Genomic DNA, 22,500 nt, shown 5'->3' with positions numbered 1-22,500 from the left:
GCACACAGATGCTGAAACCGGAACCAGCAGAGAAATACCCCTGACAGAAAGTGAGGTGGAAGTGGATCTCGGTATTCATGTCGACAACGACCTCAAATTTAAGCAACACGTTGACAACGTCACATCAAGAGCAAACAGCGTAATAGGCGTCATCCGAAGAACTTTTGAGTTCTTAGACTGCAAGCTCTTCATCCAGCTGTACAAGACACTAGCAAGACCTATCCTCGAGTATGGACAAACTGTGTGGCAACCCCGACATAAGACATTATGCAAACAACCAGAGGATGTGCAGCGCCGAGCCACAAAGTTGATCTCCTCATTCAGTGAACTGCCATACCAAGCAAGACACCTTCAAATAATTATGTCCACAGAATCTACAAGACCGAAAAACCAAAGCTTGAAACTCCCGAGGATGCAGGCACCAGAGGTAATGCAATGAAACTGTTCCCGCACCATACCCACTGTGATACCAGGAAACACTTCTTCAGCGAAAGAATCGCCAAAACGTGGAACAACCTCCCTGATGAAGTGGTCCTGGCACCTTCTGTAAATGCCTTCAAGTGTAGGTTGGATGCTTGCTGGAAGAAGAAACCTGACCAGTACAATCCGTCTTGCCAATAAGACACGCATGCAAAGTCTTTAGAATACTAGCCGTATAACCCACACGGATCGATGAACAGGACTTCATACAAGACCTCAAACATCGTACAGTTCAAGAGTCGTTCGTCACACACATTATGGTCACTGACATTACAACTATTCATGTTTCTATGCGTTCTCTCTCTCTCTCTCTCTCTCTCTCTGTGTGTGTGTGTGTGTGTGTGTGCAATTATGTGTAAACACGAGTACGAGTACGTATGTGTGTATGTATGTATGTATGTATATGTGTGCCTGTGTGACAGAGAGAGTGAGAGAGAGAGAGGCAGAGACAGAGACAGAGATAGAAAGACAGAGACAGAGAATAGACTGACAGAGAGGATAGAAAATATTAATGTTTATACACGGACCCATTCTTGGCGGAGTTCGGAGCAATGTTCACCACGTTGACCGTTACTCCCAGAATGTCACTCAGCTGTCTGTAACACAGCACAATATCACTCAGCTGTCTGTAACACAGCACAATATCACTCGGCTGTCTGTAACACACCACAATATCACCCAGCTGTCAATATCACTCAGCTGTCTGTAACACAGCACAATATCACTCAGCTGTCTGCAACACACCACAATATCACCCAGCTGTCAAAATCACACAACTGTCTGTAACACACCACAATATCACCCAGCTGTTTGTAACACACCACAATATCACCCAGCTGTCAATATCACACAACTGTCTGTAACACAGCACAATATCACTCAGCTGTCTGTAACACATCACAATATCACTCAGCTGTCTATATCACTCAGCTGTCTGCAACACACCACAATATCACTCAGCTGTCTATATCACTCAGCTGTCTGCAACACACCACAACATCACTCAGCTGTCTATATCACTCAGCTGTCTGCAACACATCACAATATCACTCAGCTGTCTGCAACACATCACAATATCACTCAGCTGTCTATATCACTCAGCTGTCTGCAACACAACACAATATCACTCAGCTGTCTATATCACTCAGCTGTCTGCAACACACCACAATATCACTCAGCTGTCTATATCACTCAGCTGTCTGCAACACATCACAATATCACTCAGCTGTCTGTAACACAACACAATATCACTCAGCTGTCTGCAACACATCACAATATCACTCAGCTGTCTGCAACACATCACAATATCACTCAGCTGTCTGTAACACAACACAATATCACTCAGCTGTCTGCAACACATCACAATATCACTCAGCTGTCTGCAACACAACACAATATCACTCAGCTCTCTGCAACACAACGCAACATCACCCAGCTGTCTACAACACAACACAATATCACTCAGCTGTCTGTAAAACAATATCACTCAGCTGTCTGTAACACAGCACAATATCACTCAGCTGTCTGCAACACAGCAAACAATATCACTCAGCTGTATGCAACACACCACACAATATCACTCAGCTGTCTGCAACACACCACACAGTATCATTCAGCCGTTTGTTACATACTTCACTTATCACACAGCTGTGTGTGACAGCGCAACACAATATCACTCGCCTCTGTGTAAGACCACAATACAACAACAGTATCACTCAGTTTTCTGTTGTCACAGAGTCTCACACAGAAGAAGGAGGAGGAGTGGAAGGAGGAAGAGGAAGAAGAAGAAGAAGAAGAAGAAGAAGAAGAAGAAGAAGAAGAAGAAGAAGGAGGAGACATGACACAGATACTACATGGCGCATTGACGACACGGTACACTGGCTATGTGGCACACATGACAACGTGACAGAGAGACAAAATGACACAGAAACAACATGACACAGACAACACGACACAGAAACAGTTTGACACAGAGATAACATGACTCAGAGGCAAAATAAAAACAAAAACTGCACGACAATGAGGCAACATGACACACAACAACAAGACAACGAGGCAACATGACACACAACAACAAGACATTGAGGCAACATGACACACAACAATAACAAGACAATGAGGCAACATGACACACAACAACAAGACAATGAGACAACATGACACACAACAACAAAAGACTTTGAGGCAACATGACACACAACGACAAGACAATGAGGCAACATGACACACAACAACAAGACAATGAGGCAACATGACACACAACAACAAGACAATGAGGCAACATGACACACAACGACAAGACAATGAGGCAACATGACACACAACGACAAGACAATGAGGCAACATGACACACAACGACAAGACAACGAGGCAACATGACACACAGACAGCAAGACAATGAGACAACACGACACACACGACTTCGAGGCAACATGACACACAACAAGATTTCGAGGCAACATGACACACAGACAACACGACACAGACAGACGGGTTACCGCTGTATTTCCAATGTTTGTGGAATCAGCAGGTCAGGAGATACAGACGTCTGCAGAACCACCGTGTGGTTACTGACGAGAAGGGAGACCTGCCAGCACACACACACACACACACACACACACACACACACACACACACACACGCACACATACACATACACTTTCACACGCGCGCGCACACGCACACACACACACATATATCATCACCCTCACCCTCATCACCTGTCCCTGAAGAATGTTTCACCTTTTTTATCAACAGTTTGTTAATTTTTCATGACCCTGAAGAAAACTATCTGTTGCAAATGTCTTCAGCAGCAGAGAGATAGGTGGTATGCAGTAAAGTAAGAGAGATAGAGATAGACAGACATAGACAGAACTCAGAACTCAGAACTCAAAACGTTTTTTATTCAAGGATTAAGATTTTAGGGAGAGAGGGGATGTAAGAAATGAAGTAAGAGAGATAGTGATAGACAGAGAGAGAGGGGGGATGTAAGAAATGAAGAGAGACAGTGATAGACAGAGAGAGAGAGAGAGGGGGGGATGTAAGAAATGAAGTAAGAGAGATAGTGATAGACAGAGAGAGAGAGAGGGGGGGATGTAAGAAATGAAGTAAGAGAGATAGTGATAGACAGAGAGAGAGAGAGAGAGAGAGAGAGAGAGAGAGAGAGAGAGAGAGAGAGGATGTAAGAAATGAAGCAAGAGAGATAGTGATAGACAGAGAGAGAGAGAGAGGGGATGTAAGAAATGTAGCAAGAGAGATAGTGATAGACAGAGAGAGAGAGAGAGAGAGAAAGAGAGAGGGGATGTAAGAAATGAAGTAAGAGAGATAGTGATAGAAACAGAGAGAGAGAGAGGATGTAAGAAATGACGTAAGAGAGATAGTGATAGACACAGAGAGAGGGTATGTAAGAAATGAAGTAAGAGAGATAGTGATAGAGAAAGAGAGAAGGGATGTAAGAAATGAAGTAAGAGAGATAGTGAGAGAGAGAGAGAGAGGGGGGGATGTAAGAAATGAAGTAAGAGAGATAGTGAGAGAGAGAGAGAGAGGGGGGGATGTAAGAAATGAAGTAAGAGAGATAGTGAGAGAGAGAGAGAGAGAGGGGGGATGTAAGAAATGAAGTAAGAGAGATAGTGATAGACAGAGAGAGGAGATTAAGAAATGAAGTAAGAGAGTGATAGAGAGAGAGAGAGGGGATGTAAGAAATGAAGTAAGAGAGATAGTGATAGACACAGAGAGAAGGGATGTAAGAAATGAAGTAAGAGAGATAGTGATAGACACAGAGAGAAGGGATGTAAGAAATGAAGTAAGAGAGATAGTGATAGACACAGAGAGAGAGAGAGGGGATGTAAGAAATGAAGTAAGAGAGATAGTGATATACAGAGAGAGAGGGGAATGTAAGAAATGAAGTAAGAGAGATAGTGATAGACAGAGAGAGAGAGAGAGAGGGGGGATGTAAGAAATGAAGTAAGAGAGATAGTGATAGACAGAGAGAGAGGGGGGGATGTAAGAAATGAAGTAAGAGAGATAGTGATAGACAGAGAGAGAGAGGGGATGTAAGAAATGAAGTAAGAGAGATAGATATAAACAGAGAGAGAGAGAGAGAGAGACACTGAGAGGGGAAGTAAGAAATTAGGTAAAAGATAGAGACAGACACAGAGAGAGACACTGAGACATAGAGAGAGGGGAGGTAAGCAATGAAGTAAGAGAGACAGAGCTACAGACAGACATAGAGAGAAAGACTGAGAGAGAAAGGAGGTAAGAAATGAAGAGAGATAGTGATAGACAGAGAGAGACAGAGAGACAGAGAGAGAGAGACAGAGAGAGAGAGAGAGAGAGAGAGAGAGAGAGAGAGAAAGGAGGTAAGAAACGAAGTAAGAGAGATAGAGACAGACATAGAGAGAGACACCAAGACAAAGACGCAGAGGGGAGGTAAGCAATGAAGTAAGAGGAGGGAGCAGCGTAAGGTATCCTCTGGTGTGTGGCCTACTGGCGACCTAAACAACATGTGGAGCGCCGGCTCTGGGGTTGTGACGGATGTACCCATGTTAGGTTTAGTAATGGGGATTCGGAACGAGCGATCGACTTGACTTGACAACGGTTTAGGCCTCCCCTCTCCAAAAAAAAACCCAAAACACTAGCACTGAATTGGTTGCACGCGTGGCGAGCGCGGCTAGACCAAATCAGTTGCTCTGACAAGATGGGTTGTACAGATCAGGTAGGCCCCTCCAGTGTTTATCTAGGCGGTCCTTGAAGGCGTTGACTGACGGCGCCAGGACCACGGAGTCTGGGAGACCGTTCCACTGTGTCACCACTCTATTAGAGAAATAGTTTCCCCTGACATCAAGGCGAAAGCGTTGTTTCTGGAGCTTTAAAGTGTTGCCTCTGATCGACGTGACACTAATGTCACTGAAACGGTGCTGATGATGGAGGCAGCTAAACATCATCATCAACAACAACAGCAACAACAACTGACACTGCCACAAATTTGACTTCATTTTTCATTGCCATTGGCAAAGATATCCTTTCGGCAAGTGGTGTACAATACATGCAAAATACAGTGCCGATAAACATCGGCCGACATTTGTGGTTGAAAACGACACACATCTCCAAGAGCGAATGATCAGCTATAAACGAAAACATGCCCACCAACACTCACACACGTTTGCATAATTATCATTCCCGAACCCACACCAACACACACATACCCTCTGTTACTTCTCATTATTGATTCAAGCTTATAAGACGACCATCTAGCAACTAATAAAATCACGTAATTTTCAATCCCTTACCTCACATTCATATCTTTTTTTCTAGTTAACCCAAAGAAAATTAAATATTTGTGATAATTTATCATTATTATTATTATTATTATTATTATTTAATTTATCTATTTGTTTATTTATTTATTTACGAAAATCACTAGCCTTGTTTCATCATGTTCAGTTGACAGTATTCTTACGAAATGTAATCCTTGTGCATCTGGTTCAGTGAATATTTTGTACCCCCTGTGAATATCTACATATGACAGCAACAACAAGAGTAAGAAAAGAGGAGGAGGGAGAGACAGAGACAGAGCACTGATTGTGATGGCTGACCTGAAGAACGACCGACGTACACCGTCTGTGGAAAAACAAAGAAACAAAGAAAGGACTGATCTTACTGGTGACGCTGATGGTGATTCTGATGATGAAATAATGGTGATATCACTGACGCTATTCACCTTGATATCAATGTTGATTTTTGATTAGCATAATTGTTTTTTTTTTAATGATATTACTGTTAAGAGAACGAGAGCGAGAGAGAGAGAGAGAGAGAGAGAGAGAGAGAGAGAGAGAGAGAGAGACAGACAGACAGACAGACAGACAGACAGACAGAGACAGACAGAGACAGACAGACAGAGACGGAGACAGAGAGACAGAGACAGAGAGACACAGAGACACAGAGAGAGAACGAGAGAGAGACACACACAGACATAGAGACAGAGACACAAAGAAAGAGAGACAGAGAGAGAGAGACAGAGACACAGACAGAGACACAGAGACACAGAGAGAGAGACACAGACACACACACACACAAAGACACAAAGACACACATACACACACACACACACACACACACAGAGGCAGAGAGAGAGAGAGAGAGAGAGAGACAGAGACAGACAGAGAGACAGAGACAAAGAGACAGAGACAAAGAGACAGACAGACAGACAGACAGACACACACACACACACACACACAGAGCGAGAGAGAGAGAGAGATAAGGACGCCTGTCTCTGTGGCGAAAGGAAAGACATCCCCACAATCTCTGCACCCATCTGTGTGTGAAAGAGGGTGGGGACAGGCGGTGCGGGTGGGGGTGGGGGCTGTCACATCAGTTCTAAGTGGAAAGAGACATACAACAACAACAACTACTATTACTATTACTACTACTACTACTACTACTGCTAATGATAACAAGAGGCAAAGCCTTCGTGACTCACTTGTGCTTCGTGCTGTATCCAGTAAAGGAATCATGAGGAAAGAAAAAAAAGTAGCGTTTAAAAAAATCGTTGAAAAGTGCTCTGTATTAAATATGATACATAAAATAAGCTTGGAAGAAAACACACACACACACACACACACCACACACACACACACACAAATCTCATGAGAGCGGGATCGAACCATGCATGTTCAGTTCCGAAGCAAGCAGACTAATCCCCACTGCTGCAGAACATCTGACGTCATTTGACTGAATTTGATAGTTAAAGTAAGATTGACATTTTCTTCTTCGTGCGACAAATAGATGTGATTGTAGTGGACGAACTAATGCCGTTTAAATCATGTTTTGTGTGTGTTTTATTATATCTCGATTATTCATTTATTTCGGCGGTAAATGAGACGTTGCCATCGCTTCAAGCTCACCGCAACACATGGTAGAACTCTAGATCTGCACTGACGGACTAGTCTACAATGGGCTGAGAGAAACGTTCGATTCACTTTTGAGTTAATGTTCATTCCAGTTAATTCAGTGTCCACTATAGAATATCTATGTGCAGTAAACACGTCGATGGTGTAGTTAGTATCACTGTATGTTTTCTGTCCAGAACTTGCATTTCTTTCCTTTTAATTGTGAACAAGAAAAACGAGGTCGTCGTATTCGAACACGACCTACCTTCTAGTAGGCCTAACTCAGCGGGAAGCCGTTTTTAGAATCCTCAGATTTCGGAACGTATATCAACGAAATAAACCGTTAATGATTCGGAAATACGACTTAATTCGGGAGACTTACAACCTGTTATTGGTATGACTGAAGTTTTTTTTCATACTATGTTTAAGCCAAATTTGGTATTGGCAGACACAGTATTTCCAGAGAAAATGGCAATGTTAAAGTTTACCACAGACACACAGACACAGACACACACACACGGAGAACCGAACACTAGGTTAAAACATAGACTCACTTTGTTTACACAAGTGAGTCAATAAAAGGACATTTGTTACGCCTAATCTAATGATATAAGCCCGGGGCGTTAACAATGAAAAATACATATATACGTATGCATACTAGAAAAACACACAAATACACTGGCACGCACAAATCCTTCCGCTCCAACTCCAACCCACAAACCAACACCCACTCTGCACAAGATGGAGACACACACACATGCCCGCGTAAGCATATCTTGGCCGTTCAAGGCAGATGAACTTGTGTACGTTTTAAAATAGTCAAAATAATAGAAGTAAAAAAAAAAAAAAATGACTGAAATATAAAATGAAGACAAGGAGTTATTTACTGATTTGAATGGCTGGAAATAAATGAGATTTCCATGCGGAAGAGAAAGATCTGGTTCTGTACCCCCACAATCCCTGCACCCACCTGGTTTGTGACACAGCGGGGCTGTCACAGGCGTCCACCAGCACCAAACACGTCACGGCCCGAGTGACGCTCTGCCCCACACTGACGTCACCGCTCGTTGCGTTGATCGTGACGTCAGCACACACCCCAGGCCCCGGCAAGCTCCGCACGGCGTACACCACGTGACCATTGTCTCCGGAGTCATCGTCAGTGGCGCTGATCTGTGGCGTAGAGGAGGAGTGAAACCCGTTCATATCATTCATAACATAATATATTAGTGTATGTAGGCCTAGTTGCAAACAATCCAGTCGAAGCGACCAGCTCAACGTGTGTGTTGTACAGATAGCAGGTTATACGATCGTCAAATTTCGCTCTTCTGTTTTTAAAGGCTTTCTCCGACTGACTGCTGCACCAGGAAAAGTTCGTCTACTCCCCTTTTGCAGCGTTTTTCAACGGTTTAGATAGCAGGGGTGTATGAGGGTAAATGCGAACGGGTAAGTTTAAGTGCGGACAACGGGTTTGGGTACATGCTTACCATTAAAACAGAAGCAGTTCTTAAACTCATTAGACTCAACATATTGTTGGAATATCGCACCAGATTGTTGTACTATTGGTTTTGATCACACACACACACACACACACACACACACACACACACACACACACACACACACACTCACACACACACACTAACACACAATTAAACACACAAACCCCCACATCACAAACCCTTTTGAGAGCGCTCAATAACTGTGTAGCATTGTTTGCAAATAGACTCGCGTCAAAATATCCTACGGTCTGATTGCAAACGACACTTTTGGAAATTTCTGTCAAAACTGACGTTCTAGGCTTGTCACCAACATGCTTTCTTAAACATTCTCCCAGGACTGGAATTCACAAATCATTTAACATATCCAATTAAATCAGCTATTTCAAACCGTGTCAAAGTTAAAGTCCTACTACTTTCTTCCCTTGATTTTAGGATTTTGAGGGGACGTTTGCGAAGAAAGAGCGCGGAAATAGACAGAAATAGATGATGTTTGACTAGGCTTTGGAAATGAATATTCATTAGGTTATCAGAACGAGGTCGGAGCAGACTTTGAACTGTGAAACATGTCTGGTGATAACGCTTCGAAGTGGGGCGGTACACGAACCGTTCACAATAACACGCTGTTCGAAATTAGGCCAACCTACTCTACATTGTCCCTGGCAAAAATTCTGCGAAACGAAATACTCTTTGATAAAATTCTGCGAAAAGAAATACATTTCGAATAGTAAAAACACATTGTGGCGTTACGTTTTCTCTTCTCGTAAAACCACCCAAATTCCACAGACCCACACCACACACACACACACACACACACACACACACACAAACACTTATACACACACACACATTCACGCACAGTGACATAAAACCACTCAAATTTCACAGACACACCACACACACACACACACACACACACACACAGATACAGAGACAGAGACTAACGGTGATGATGACGTCATGGGCTACGTAATCCAACTTCGTGGCGTTGTAACTGGACTGGCCAAAGACGGGCGAGTGGTCGTTGATGTCCAGCAGGGTGACCTTGACCGTGACCTCACAGTAACCCCCACTGCAGTCTCCCCCCTCCTCCGCCCGCAGTTCCTGTGTGCCAACCTGTCAGACACACACACACACACACACACACACACACACACACACACACACACATACAAACACATGCACACGCACACACAAACACATACATACACACACTCGCGCGCGCGCGCGCAGACACACACACACACACACAAACACACACACTCACACACACAAACACACATACACATACAAACACACACACACGCACACACAAACACATACATACACACACTCGCGCACGCACACACACACACACACACACACTTACACATACAAACACATACACACGCACATACACACACACACACACACACACACACACACACACACAATCACTGTAAAACGCACTCAGACTTACTGAATTCCTACGATCACTTGTCTGAAGTCGTAGCACATCATCATCTCTCTCATCTTTTTCCTTTGCTTCTCTAAAACACCACCACAACCACCACCACCACCACCACCACCAACAACAACAACAAAAGCGCTGTGGCGAAACGTTGCCACGGTGACGAAACGTTGCCATGGTCATGCGAACACTAACCGTGCTTTTATAATCCACACATCATATACCTGGCACACTAACTGCGCATTTATCACCAGTTCTCACATCATATACCTAACACACTCATTGTACATTGAAAATCCATTCCCAAATCATATACCTAAAGCACTCATTGTACATTTATAATCAACACATCTGATATCTGACACACTAACTGTACATTTGTGATTCACACATCAAATCCCTAACACACAAACTGTACATACATAATCCACACATAATATACCTGTCACACTAATTGTACAGTTATAATCCATCCCCTTATTTTATACCTAGAGCACTAATTGTACATTATTTTATAGTCCACATAATTATCACATAGCTAACACACTGATAGTATTTAAAATCAAACTATCATGTACCTGACACACTAATTGCACATTTATAATCCATGCACACATAAAATACATCTGCGGCTTTCTGATTGCAACAGTCTGAACGAATGTGTCATTGCCAGACGATTTTTCAGACCAAACAAGATGGCTTCACGCTAGCTTAGCGACTGAATCTGTGTCAAAACAATACAATAGCCCTCAAAATAGATCGAGTCAAACACCACTGAAAAAATAGACCAAATGATCTACATATTAATTGTGACATCGTTTGATCCATACGCGAAAATTACTATTAAAACGGGTCCCTGAATTTCAGAATACTGCAATCAGATTTTACCGACTTGAGGATACGTGCGAAATAGAGTCGAAAACCACCGAGGAAAAAAAGGTTAAAACCGTGAAACGATAAAAACAACAACAAAATAACAACTTAGAAAAACAACAGTAAAGAAAATTAACAACATGACAGCTTGAGACGGGAAGCATCGGTTCCTGTTTGTGATCACAGTGGGTCACATTCTGTCGTATTACACCTAATTCTTCTTCATAAGAAGGGCCAGTTGCACGCAACATATCATTTCTCCTGTGCCTGCTTTGCAAAACGCACGAAAAGGTTCGTTAAAATGGTTCCCAGAATTCATCATACTAAACATGCCATTTCCTCGTATACCTTCGTTGCAAAACGCACGAAAAGGTTCGTTAAAATTCTTCCCAGAATTCATCATACTAAACATGACATTTTCTCATATACCTTCGTTGCAAAACGTACTAACGTTAAAATTGTTCCCAGAACTCATCATACCAAACATGCCATTTTCTCATATACCTTCGTTGCAAAACGCACGAACGTTAAAATTGTTCCCAGAATTCATCATGCTAAACATGGCATTTTCTCATATACCTTCGTTGCAAAACGCACGAAAGGGTTCGTTAAAATTGTTCCCAGAATTCATCATACTAAACATGGCATTTTCGCATATACCTTCGTTGCAAAACGCACTAACGTTAAAATTGTTCCCAGAATTCATCATACTAAACATGGCATTTTCTCATATACCTTCACTGCAAGATGCACGAAAAGGTTCGTTAAAATTGTTCCCAGAATTCATCATACTAAACATGCCATTTTCTCATATACCTTCGTTGCAAAACGCACTAACGTTAAAATTGTTCCCAGAATTCATCATACTAAACATGCCATTTTCTCATATACCTTCGTTGCAAAACGCACGAACGTTAAATTTGTTCCCAGAATTCATCATACTAAACATGGCATTTTCTCATATACCTTCGTTGCAAAACGCACGAAAGGGTTCGTTAAAATTGTTCCCAGAATTCATCATACTAAACATGACATTTTCGCATATACCTTCGTTGCAAAACGCACTAACGTTAAAATTGTTCCCAGAATTCATCATACTAAACATGGCATTTTCTCATATACCTTCACTGCAAGATGCACGAAAAGGTTCGTTAAAATTGTTCCCAGAATTCATCATACTAAACATGCCATTTTCTCATATACCTTCGTTGCAAAACGCACTAACGTTAAAATTGTTCCCAGAATTCATCATACTAAACATGGCATTTTCTCATATACCTTCATTGCAAAACGCACGAAAGGGTTCGTTAAAATTGTTCCCAGAATTCATCATACTAAACATGGCATTTTCTCATATACCTTCGTTGCAAAACGCACGAACGTTAAAATTGTTCCCAGAATTCATCATACTACACATGGCATTTTCTCATATACCTTCGTTGCAAAACGCACGAAAAGGTTCGTTAAAATTGTTCCCAGAATTCATCATACTAAACATGCCATTTTCTCATATACCTTCGTTGCAAAACGCACTAACGTTAAAATTGTTCCCAGAATTCATCATACTAAACATGGCATTTTCTCATATACCTTCACTGCAAGATGCACGAAAAGGTTCGTTAAAATTGTTCCCAGAATTCATCATACTAAACATGGCATTTTCTCATATACCTTCGTTGCAAAACGCACTAACGTTAAAATTGTACCCAGAATTCATCATACTAAACATGGCATTTTCTCATATACCTTCGTTGCAAAACGCGCGAAAAGGTTCGTTAAAATTATTCCCAGAATTCATCATACTAAACGTGCCATTTTCTCATAATTATACCTTCGTTGCAAAACGCACTAACGTTAAAATTGTTCCCAGAATTCATCATACTAAACATGGCATTTTCTCATATACCTTCGTTGCAAAACGCACGAAAAGGTTCGTTAAAATTGTTCCCAGAATTCATCATACTAAACATGCCATTTCCTCATATACCTACATTGCAAAAACGCACAAAAAGCTCCGATGAAACAGTTCCCAGAATTTCAGCGTACTGAACTTGGACATCATCCCTCAAGTCACAAAACCTACGGGACTGCTGAATCCAGGCATGGACTCCTCTGCTTCTGGTTGAAGGCTGTAGCCACGACCACTGCACACCGGTTACTCACTCACCTTGACCAACAGCTCCGGACTGTCCTCCCGATCCAGCAGGGTAGAGTTGAGGACACGTAAAACCCCAAACGATCCTCCACCGTACGTCTCCATGGTGAACAGGGCACCATGGGACAGCAGCGTGTAGTTGAAGACAGCATTGTCTCCCTTGAGTGAAAAATAAATCGATAAATAAATAGATAAATAAATAAATGAATAAATAAATAAATTAATTAATCAATTAAAAGCGCAGCAGTTGTTGTTTCGCATGTACGTAATGTAATCGAACCTTTTCACTTTTAAGTTAAACGTTTGCCATGTCCATAGATATATCAGACTCGACTGCGGACTGTAAGACTGAGTATTATCAGTGACCAGCTTTTTGAATGCACACGCAATTCCCAACCGGATTAATAAAGACGTATTGTATTGTATTGTATTTTATTGTATAGGTTTTCGGACTGTGAGAGTAAGACTTAAACTTGATGTCTACAATCACCAGTGCGTATGACGGGGCAATAAACAAAGATTCCCCTACTGTTTTTTTTTTGTTTTTTTTTTTTTTTCGTAACGCACGTCGTATTAAAACACAGTTGTCATCACCGCTGTTACCAACACCATTCTCCACCCCCACCCACCCCCCTCTTCAACACAGTGCAGTACTCACACCCCGTGTGGAAAACAAGATCTCCGGGTAGATGTTTGTGGTGTGTTCATGAAGGAATCTGTCATGCGGGGACACTGAATAAGATTTAAACAAGGATCGAAACCATTTCGTTTTCAACGTTAGTGATGGCCTAGTGTCAATGCGTTTGCCAAGGAAGCAAGAGAACCCGAGCGCGCGGGATGGAATCTCACATTAGCAAGCATTTCCTCCTCCTCCTCCACAAGTCCTTGAGTGGTGGTCTGGACGCTAGTCATTCGAATGTGACGATAAACCGGGGTCCCGTATGCAACTGAAGTACGCGCTTCAAAGAAGAAAGAACCCACGGCAGCACATGTGTTGTGCCTGGTAAATTAGATGGAACATTTCACTTTGATAACCAAACAATTACGCTTTCAGAGAAAGGCGGGGGAAAAAAAAACGAAAAAAAGAAAAAAAAGGGGGGTGTGGGGGGTGGGGGGGTGGGGCTGGCGTTACGCACTGGCGACGCGGCCTCCAAGGAAAGGATTTCACACTGAGACAAAAACATAATACAACGCAACACAATTCAGCGCAACGCAACACACCACACCACCCTAACCACACCGCATTTCAATTTCAATTTCAGTTTTCTCAAGGAGGCGTCACTGCGTTCGGACAAATCCATATACGCTACACCACATCTGCTAGGCAGATGCCTGACCAGCAGCATAACCCAACGCGCTTAGTCAGGCCTTGAGTGCATGCTTCTAATATAATTATTTGTGTACTTATCGGAGTCGATTTCCTTTTACAGAATTTTGCCAGAGGACAACACTCTCGTTGCCTTGGTTTCTTTTTAGTGCCAAGTTCGTGCTGCACACAGGACCACGGTTTATCGTCTCATCTGAAAGACTAGACTACTCAGTTTGATTTTCCAGTCAAATTTGCGAGAAAGGGCGAGAGCGGAATTCGAACCCACACCCTCACGGTCTCTCTGTATTGGCAGCTGAGCGTCTTAACCATTCTGCCACCTTCCTCCTGCATTTCAATACAACACAGTACAACACAGTTCAAGACAAGACAAAAATAGCATAACAAAAACACCCACAACAAGACAACAGTACACAACATCATGCAAGACCAGACAAGACCAGACAAGACAAGACAGGACCAGACAGAACACTACAAGACCAGACCAGACAAGACCAGACAGGACAGTACAAGACCAGACACGGCACGGCACGGTACGGCACGGCACGGCACGACACGACACGACACGACAGGACCAGACCAGACAAGGCTCCCCCCTGCCCTCTACGTCGCAGGTTTACGATAAGACTGACCTCATCACGATCCTTGGCGAAGAGCAGCCCCACAGAGGTCAAGGCCGGCGAGTGTTCGGGCAGAGTGAAGTGGTACACGCTGGGGTCAAACAGGGGTCGGTTGTCGTTGACGTCATCGATGATCACGGTCAAGGTCACGGTGGATGACATCCAGGTGCTGACGTCCTGTTGCACCTGTACAGAGTGAAGCGAACGAAAGCGTGAAGCGTGCGTGCGTGCGTGCGCGTGTGTGTGTGTGTGTGTGTGTGTGTGTGTGTGTGTGTGTGTGTGTGTGTGTTTGGTGTGTGTGTGTGTGTGTGAGAGAGAGAGACAAAGACAAGTGTTTGTTAGTCCGTTTGTGTTTGTGGTTGTGTGTGTGTGTGTGTGTGTGTGTGTGTGTGTGTGTGTGTGTGTGATTGTGTGTGTATGTGTGTGTGTGTGTGTGTGTGTTTGTTTGTGCGTGTGTGCGTGCGAGCATGCGCGCACGCGCGTGTGTGTGTGTGTGTGTTTGTGCGTGTACGTGTGTGTGCGTATGAGGAAAAGACAAGGCAAAACATTTTTTTCATTTTCTTGTACAAGACAGACACACACAGAGAAAGAGAGAGACAGACACACAGACAGACAGAGGGACAGAGACAGAGGGGCACATGCAGAAAGATAGACAGACAGACAGCTAGACAATTAGAGAGAGAGAGAGAGAGAGAGATTCCAGATTCCAGATGGTTTAATTATGTATAGGCCTAGGCCCCTCATGAAGGGGTATGTGAATAATATTATTTTATATACAGACAAACATCACGTTGCAAAGCCTGTTAACGTCCTAATATTCAATTAAACAAACATATAAGTAAAGCAGTGCTATGGTTCGGTCTGTAGAACAATAAAATGCTGTCACGAAGTTACGATTTCTTTGAATTTGAAAGCTTTAAATAAAAATAGAGAAAGCTTTCGAACAGTTTCAGGAGATGTTGATGACATCAATAAGTTCAATTCAAACAATGTAGGTTGTCTATAATATTTAGGTGGAATGAATTCTTCTCGAATGTTCTTAAGAGATGGACAACAAAGAACAAAATGTATCTCGTTGTCTTGTGAGTCATTACATAATGGACAAATTAAATTACTATCATTACATTTTCTGTATCTGTAATGATGGACCGCTAATTCCGAAATATCTAATCTAAATCTAGTCGTTATATATTTTAAATGTCTATCCATATTTAACACAAAGTAAGGTTTCAGATCAGACATGTTGCAAAAATTCTTATAAAAACTAAACCGTTCACTATTTTGTATGTGATCAGACCATTTCTACCATCTACAATCTATCAATCGTTGGCGAAAAACAGAGATAAACGCCTGCCAACACCTTGGTTTAACCAAACAAAACCAAAACCACACTCAAACAAACGATGACGAATCTTATAGTTACCCAATTCACTCTGCCTCTAGCATCTAAATCATATAACATATTATAAGCTTTGCGTGGTATTCTGCTATCTTCCATTTGTAATAATCTGAGCCAGTAACGAATACATCTAACTGCCGAAACTAAATATATCGGATATCTATTCGTTTCATCATAAATTAAATCGTTGGGCGCTTGCCTGTCTACACCTAGAATTTTTTTCAAAGCAAAGGTATGTACTGTATCACAATGAATGGCAGCTTTATCGAGAGAGAGAGAGAGAGAGAGAGAGAGAGAGCAGATGACCTTGAGGACTACAGTGAACTCTGACATCTCCTCCCGGTCAAAGGTCGTCTGCAGCTGTACGGCGCCACTGTCATTGACCTTGACCTTGGTGCCGTCACTGGCGTCTGTCAACATATCAAAAGGTCTCTTCATTCCCTCACGCACGCACACACACACACGCACGCACGCACACACACACACACACGCACGCACACACACACGCACACACACACACACACACACACAGACACACACACTCACATACACACACCGCGCACACGTGAACACACGCGCGCAGACACATACAAATACACATACCTCCCAATACATAAACACACACTCATAAACTCACCGACATATACATCCTCACACAAAGACACACACACACACACACACACACACACACACCTCACACCCCTTCCACACACACACACACACACACACACACACACCGACAGGTATACGCACTGTAAAGGGAGACGATCAAGCCCTCAGGTTTTTCCACGTCCTGGTCAGGGTCAAGGACAGACACTGGTGGCTCAGTCACCAGCCACACTCCCACACTGCTGTTGTCCTGCAACATGTGTCATCACTGTGTCACACAGCTGTTGACCTGCAACATGTGTCATCACTGTGTCACACTGCTGTTGTCCTGCAACATGTGTCATCACTGTGTCAGACAGACTGCTGTTGACCTGCAACATGTGTCACACTGCTGTTGTCCTGCAACATGTGTCACACTGCTGTTGTCCTGCAACATGTGTCATCACTGTGTCACACTGCTGTTGTCCTGCAACATTTGCCACACTGCTGTTGTCCTGCAACATGTGTCACACTGCTGTTGACCTGCAACATGTGTCACACTGCTGTTGTCTGGCAAAATGTCATCCCTGTGTCACACTGCTGTTGTCCTGCAACATGTGTCACACTGCTGTTGTCCTGCAACATGTGTCATCACTGTGTCACACTGCTGTTGTCCTGCAACATGTGTCATCACTGTGTCACACTGCTGTTGTCCTGCAACATGTGTCACACTGCTCTGCAACATGTGTCATCACTGTGTCACACTGCTGTTGTCCTGCAACATGTGTCATCACTGTGTCACACTGCTGTTGTCCTGCAACATGTGTCACACTGCTGTTGTCCTGCAACATGTGTCACACTGCTGTTGTCCTGCAACACGTGTCATCACTATGTCACACTGCTGTTTTCCTGCAACATGTGTCACACTGCTGTTGACCTGCAGTTTTGTGTTTTGCAACATGACACCACTGCGTGACCTTGTGTTCTGCAACATGACGCTACTGTGTGACGGTGTGTTCTGCAACATGACGCCACTGTATGACAGTGTGTTCTGCAACATGACACCACTGCGTGACCTTGTGTTCTGCAACATGACGCCACTGTATGACAGTGTGTTCTGCAACATGACACCACTGTGTGACAGTGTGTTCTGCAACATGACACCACTGTGTGACGGTGTGTTCTGCAACATGACGCCACTGTGTGACAGTGTGTTCTGCAACATGACACCACTGTGTGACAGTGTGTTCTGCAACATGACGCCACTGTGTGACAGTGTGTTCTGCAACATGACACTACATATGGCACATTGCAATATGACCGACCATGTGACACATTTTGTCCAGCAGACCAGACTAACCGACGGACATACAGAGGAACAGACAGATTTAAACTCACAGATAGATAGACAGACACAGGGCCAGATTCAGAGAGGGATAGACAGACAGACAGACAGACAGAGGAACAGACAGACAGAGGGATGGACAGACAGAGCAACAGACAGACAGAGAGATAAGACAGACACAGGGCCACATTCACAGAGGGATAAACAGAGGGACAGACAGACAGAGGGCCAGATTCTCAGAGAGATAGACATAGGGATAGACAAATAGAGGAACAGACAGAGGGATAGACAGACAGAGGGCCAGATTCACAGAGGGACAGACAGACAGAGGACCAGATTCACAGAGGGACAGACAGACAGAAGGCCAGATTCTCAGAGAGATAGACATAGGGACAGATAGACAGAGGAACAGACCCTCAGGAGGGACAGAGGGACAGACAGAAGGACAAACCCTCTAGAGGGACAGACAGAAGGACAGAGGGACAGACAGAGGGACAGACAGAGGGACAGAGGGACAGACAGAGGGACAGACCCTCTAGAGGGACAGAGGGACAGACAGACAGAGGGACAGACCCTCTAGAGGGACAGAGGGACAGACAGAGGGACAGAGGGACAGACAGTGGGACAGAGGGACAGACCCTCTAGAGGGACAGAGGGACAGAGGGACAGACAGAGGGACAGAGGGACAGAGGGACAGACAGAGGGACAGACAGAGGGACAGAGGGACAGACAGAGGGACAGACAGAGGAGACAGAGGGACAGACAGAGGGACAGAGGGACAGACAGACAGAGGGACAGACCCTCTAGAGGGACAGAGGGACAGACAGAGAGACAGACCCTCTAGAGGGACAGAGGGACAGACAGAGAGGACGGACCCTCTAGAGGGACAGAGGGACAGAAGGACAGACAGACAGAGGGACAGACCCTCTAGAGGGACAGAGGGACAGACAGACAGAGAGACAGACCCTCTAGAGGGACAGAGGGACAGACAGACAGAGGGACAGACCCTCTAGAGGGACAGAGGGACAGACAGAGAGACAGACCCTCTAGAGGGACAGAGGGACAGACAAACAGAGGGACAGACCCTCTAGAGGGACAGAGGGACAGAAGGACAGACAGACAGAGGGACAGACCCTCTAGAGGGACAGAGGGACAGACAGACAGAGGGACAGACCCTCTAGAGGGACAGAGGGACAGACAGAGGGACAGACCTAGACAGACAGACAGAGGGACAGACCCTCTAGAGGGACAGAGGGACAGACAGACAGAGGGACAGACCCTCTAGAGGGACAGAGGGACAGAAGGACAGACAGACAGAGGGACAGACCCTCTAGAGGGACAGAGGGACAGACAGAGGGACAGAGGGACAGACAATAGCGGAGGGCGGAAGGGACAGACCTGCTCCGGCACGTGCAGGCGGTAGGAGTGGTCAGCAAACACCGGGGCATTGTCGTCAATGTCCTTCACCGTCACCTCCACTGTCGTGTAGGACTTCCGGTCTGGCCTGTCCTGCACACACACACACACACACACACACACACAATGTGAGAGTTATACAGGCAGACATACATACATACAGACAAACAGACACACACACACACGCACGCACGCACGCATAAACGTATAGTTATATTTTCATACCCGCCAACACACACACACACACACACACACACACACACACACACACACACACACACACGCACGCACGCACGCACGCACGCACGCATAAACGTATAGTTATATTTTCATACCCGCCAACACACACACACACACACACACACACACACACACACACTGGTTGTGACACGCACTCAAATGTACCAAAACTACTTGTCAAAAAAAAAAAAAAAAAAAAAGAAAGAAAGAAAAAAAAAGAAATCATATTATTATTTGATGTTGTTGTTTCTTCAATTATTATTATTTTTATTATTATTTTTTTATTGTATTGATCATCACGACACACGTGTCTGGGCAGTGAAAAGGGAGGTAACTGACCTTGTCAGCCACGGAGAGGTTGAGGAAGAAGTGACGGTCGTTGTTCTCGTAGTCCAGCCATCGTTTGACAGCCAGGACGCCTGACCGCGAGTTGGTCAGCTCAAAGGCCTGCCCCGTGTTCCCGCCCTGACCACACCACAGCATACCACATCACAGCATACCACATCGCCATGCACCATCATACCACATCGTAATCATCACACATCATCAGTTCACACACACACACACACACACGCGCGCGCGCGCGCGCGCGCGCGCGCTAGGCATCACACGTAATCGCACCACACACCGCATCATACCCACGTCATACATCGAAAGTCATCACGTCATATCACACACCACCACCACCACGTCATACCACATCAGCGTACCACGCCACATCACACATCACACCACATCACACCACCTCTTATGGCACCACCTCATACCGCACACAACATCGCACCACACGTCATACCACGTCATATTACACACACTATATTGAATCACATCACACCACACCACACCACACCACGACACGACACATCACACCACACCACACCACACCGCGACACGACACACCATACCACATCACACCACACTCACACCACATCATACCGTGTGACATCACACCACATGACAGCGCATCGCATCACATCACACAACACCGTACCATATCATGCCACATATACCACACCACATCGCATCATACAACATCACACCACATCGCATCACACCACACCACATCATACCACATCACTTCGCAACACACTCGTCAGATCGCACCACACCGTGACATATCACACCACGTCACACCGCATCACGTCACACTACACCATGTCACATCACACGACACCACGCCACATATCATACTTCACATCATACCACATCACTTCTTCGCATCACATCACATCGCACCACATCAAAACCACACTTCACAAGAAAACGACGCCACAGCAGAGTACCCCACATCACACCACATAAAGTCACACCGCACCACCATAAATAATCAGACCACACCACTCCACACTACATAACACCAAACCAAACCACACAACACACTATAACACACCACAACATCTCAATGGTATACTATGATGCAACATAAAAGTACCCCCTCAATTGTAAAGACAGTGTGAAATACATACACCACACACACAAATAGATAAATGATAAACAGAGTGTGGTTTATTCCACAAACATGATTTCCTCAGAATGCTGAGGTCAGATGTGACAGGAACAGTTTCAGTTTCTCAAGGAAGCGTCACTGCATTCGGACAAAGCCATATACGCTACACCACATCTGCTAGGCAGATGCCTGACAGCAGCATAACCCAGCGCGCTTAGTCAGGTCTGGAGTGCATGCTTATGTATTTGTGTTCCTATCAGACTGGATTTCTTTTTACATAATTTTGCCAGAGGACAACGCTCTCGTTGCCATGGGTTCTTTTTTCAGTGCGCCAAGTGCGTGCTTCACATGGGACCACGGTTTATCGTCTCAACCGAAAGACCAGACGCTCAGTTTGATTTTCCAGTCAAACTTGGGATGAGCGGTGAGCACGTTCCTCCACAGGACACACAGCACTACCACAGGAGAGCAGTGGGATGAGAGCAGGCGTGCGGAAGGGGGACGGGGGGGGGGGGGGGGAGGGCGGGGGGGATGGGGGACATGGGGGGGTGGTACCTCAATGCTGAAGATTGTGTTGACGCCAAGTTGCAGATTGTTGTTGCAGTCTGCATCATTGAGGCTATCCCGCTTGATGCTCAACACTGGCGTCTGAAGCGCCTCCATCTGCAAAACATCATCACCATCATCATCATCATCATCACCGTGACAACGACAATCATCACGATGACAACAGTCATCCTCACCATGACAACATCAATCACCACCCTTCCCAAACCC

The 22,500-nt window shown here is 44.5% G+C and overlaps 1 protein-coding gene across 3 annotated transcripts in view; it reads right to left on the bottom strand.

Moving 5' to 3' along the window:
* Positions 1 to 22,500, bottom strand: part of LOC143282837 (uncharacterized) — a 58,743-nt gene that overhangs the window by 4,471 nt on the left and 31,772 nt on the right. For all 3 annotated transcript variants that reach the window (XM_076588663.1, XM_076588662.1, XM_076588664.1), the window contains 12 exons: positions 22,279 to 22,386; positions 20,616 to 20,741; positions 20,019 to 20,129; positions 17,441 to 17,546; positions 16,994 to 17,097; positions 15,301 to 15,474; positions 13,354 to 13,500; positions 9,809 to 9,979; positions 8,338 to 8,537; positions 6,075 to 6,099; positions 2,979 to 3,067; positions 1,008 to 1,076 (listed from right to left, as the gene is read on the bottom strand). In XM_076588663.1, the coding sequence (XP_076444778.1) occupies positions 1,008 to 1,076; positions 2,979 to 3,067; positions 6,075 to 6,099; positions 8,338 to 8,537; positions 9,809 to 9,979; positions 13,354 to 13,500; positions 15,301 to 15,474; positions 16,994 to 17,097; positions 17,441 to 17,546; positions 20,019 to 20,129; positions 20,616 to 20,741; positions 22,279 to 22,386 (1,430 nt within the window). The remainder of the gene's footprint in view (positions 1 to 1,007; positions 1,077 to 2,978; positions 3,068 to 6,074; positions 6,100 to 8,337; positions 8,538 to 9,808; positions 9,980 to 13,353; positions 13,501 to 15,300; positions 15,475 to 16,993; positions 17,098 to 17,440; positions 17,547 to 20,018; positions 20,130 to 20,615; positions 20,742 to 22,278; positions 22,387 to 22,500) is intronic.

The sequence above is a fragment of the Babylonia areolata genome, chromosome 6, assembly GCF_041734735.1.
Source record: "Babylonia areolata isolate BAREFJ2019XMU chromosome 6, ASM4173473v1, whole genome shotgun sequence".
In the NCBI taxonomy this organism is placed as follows: Eukaryota; Metazoa; Mollusca; class Gastropoda; order Neogastropoda; family Buccinidae; genus Babylonia; species Babylonia areolata.
The sequence above is the reverse complement of the archived record's forward strand: the minus strand, read 5'-3'. Positions and strand labels throughout refer to the sequence as shown.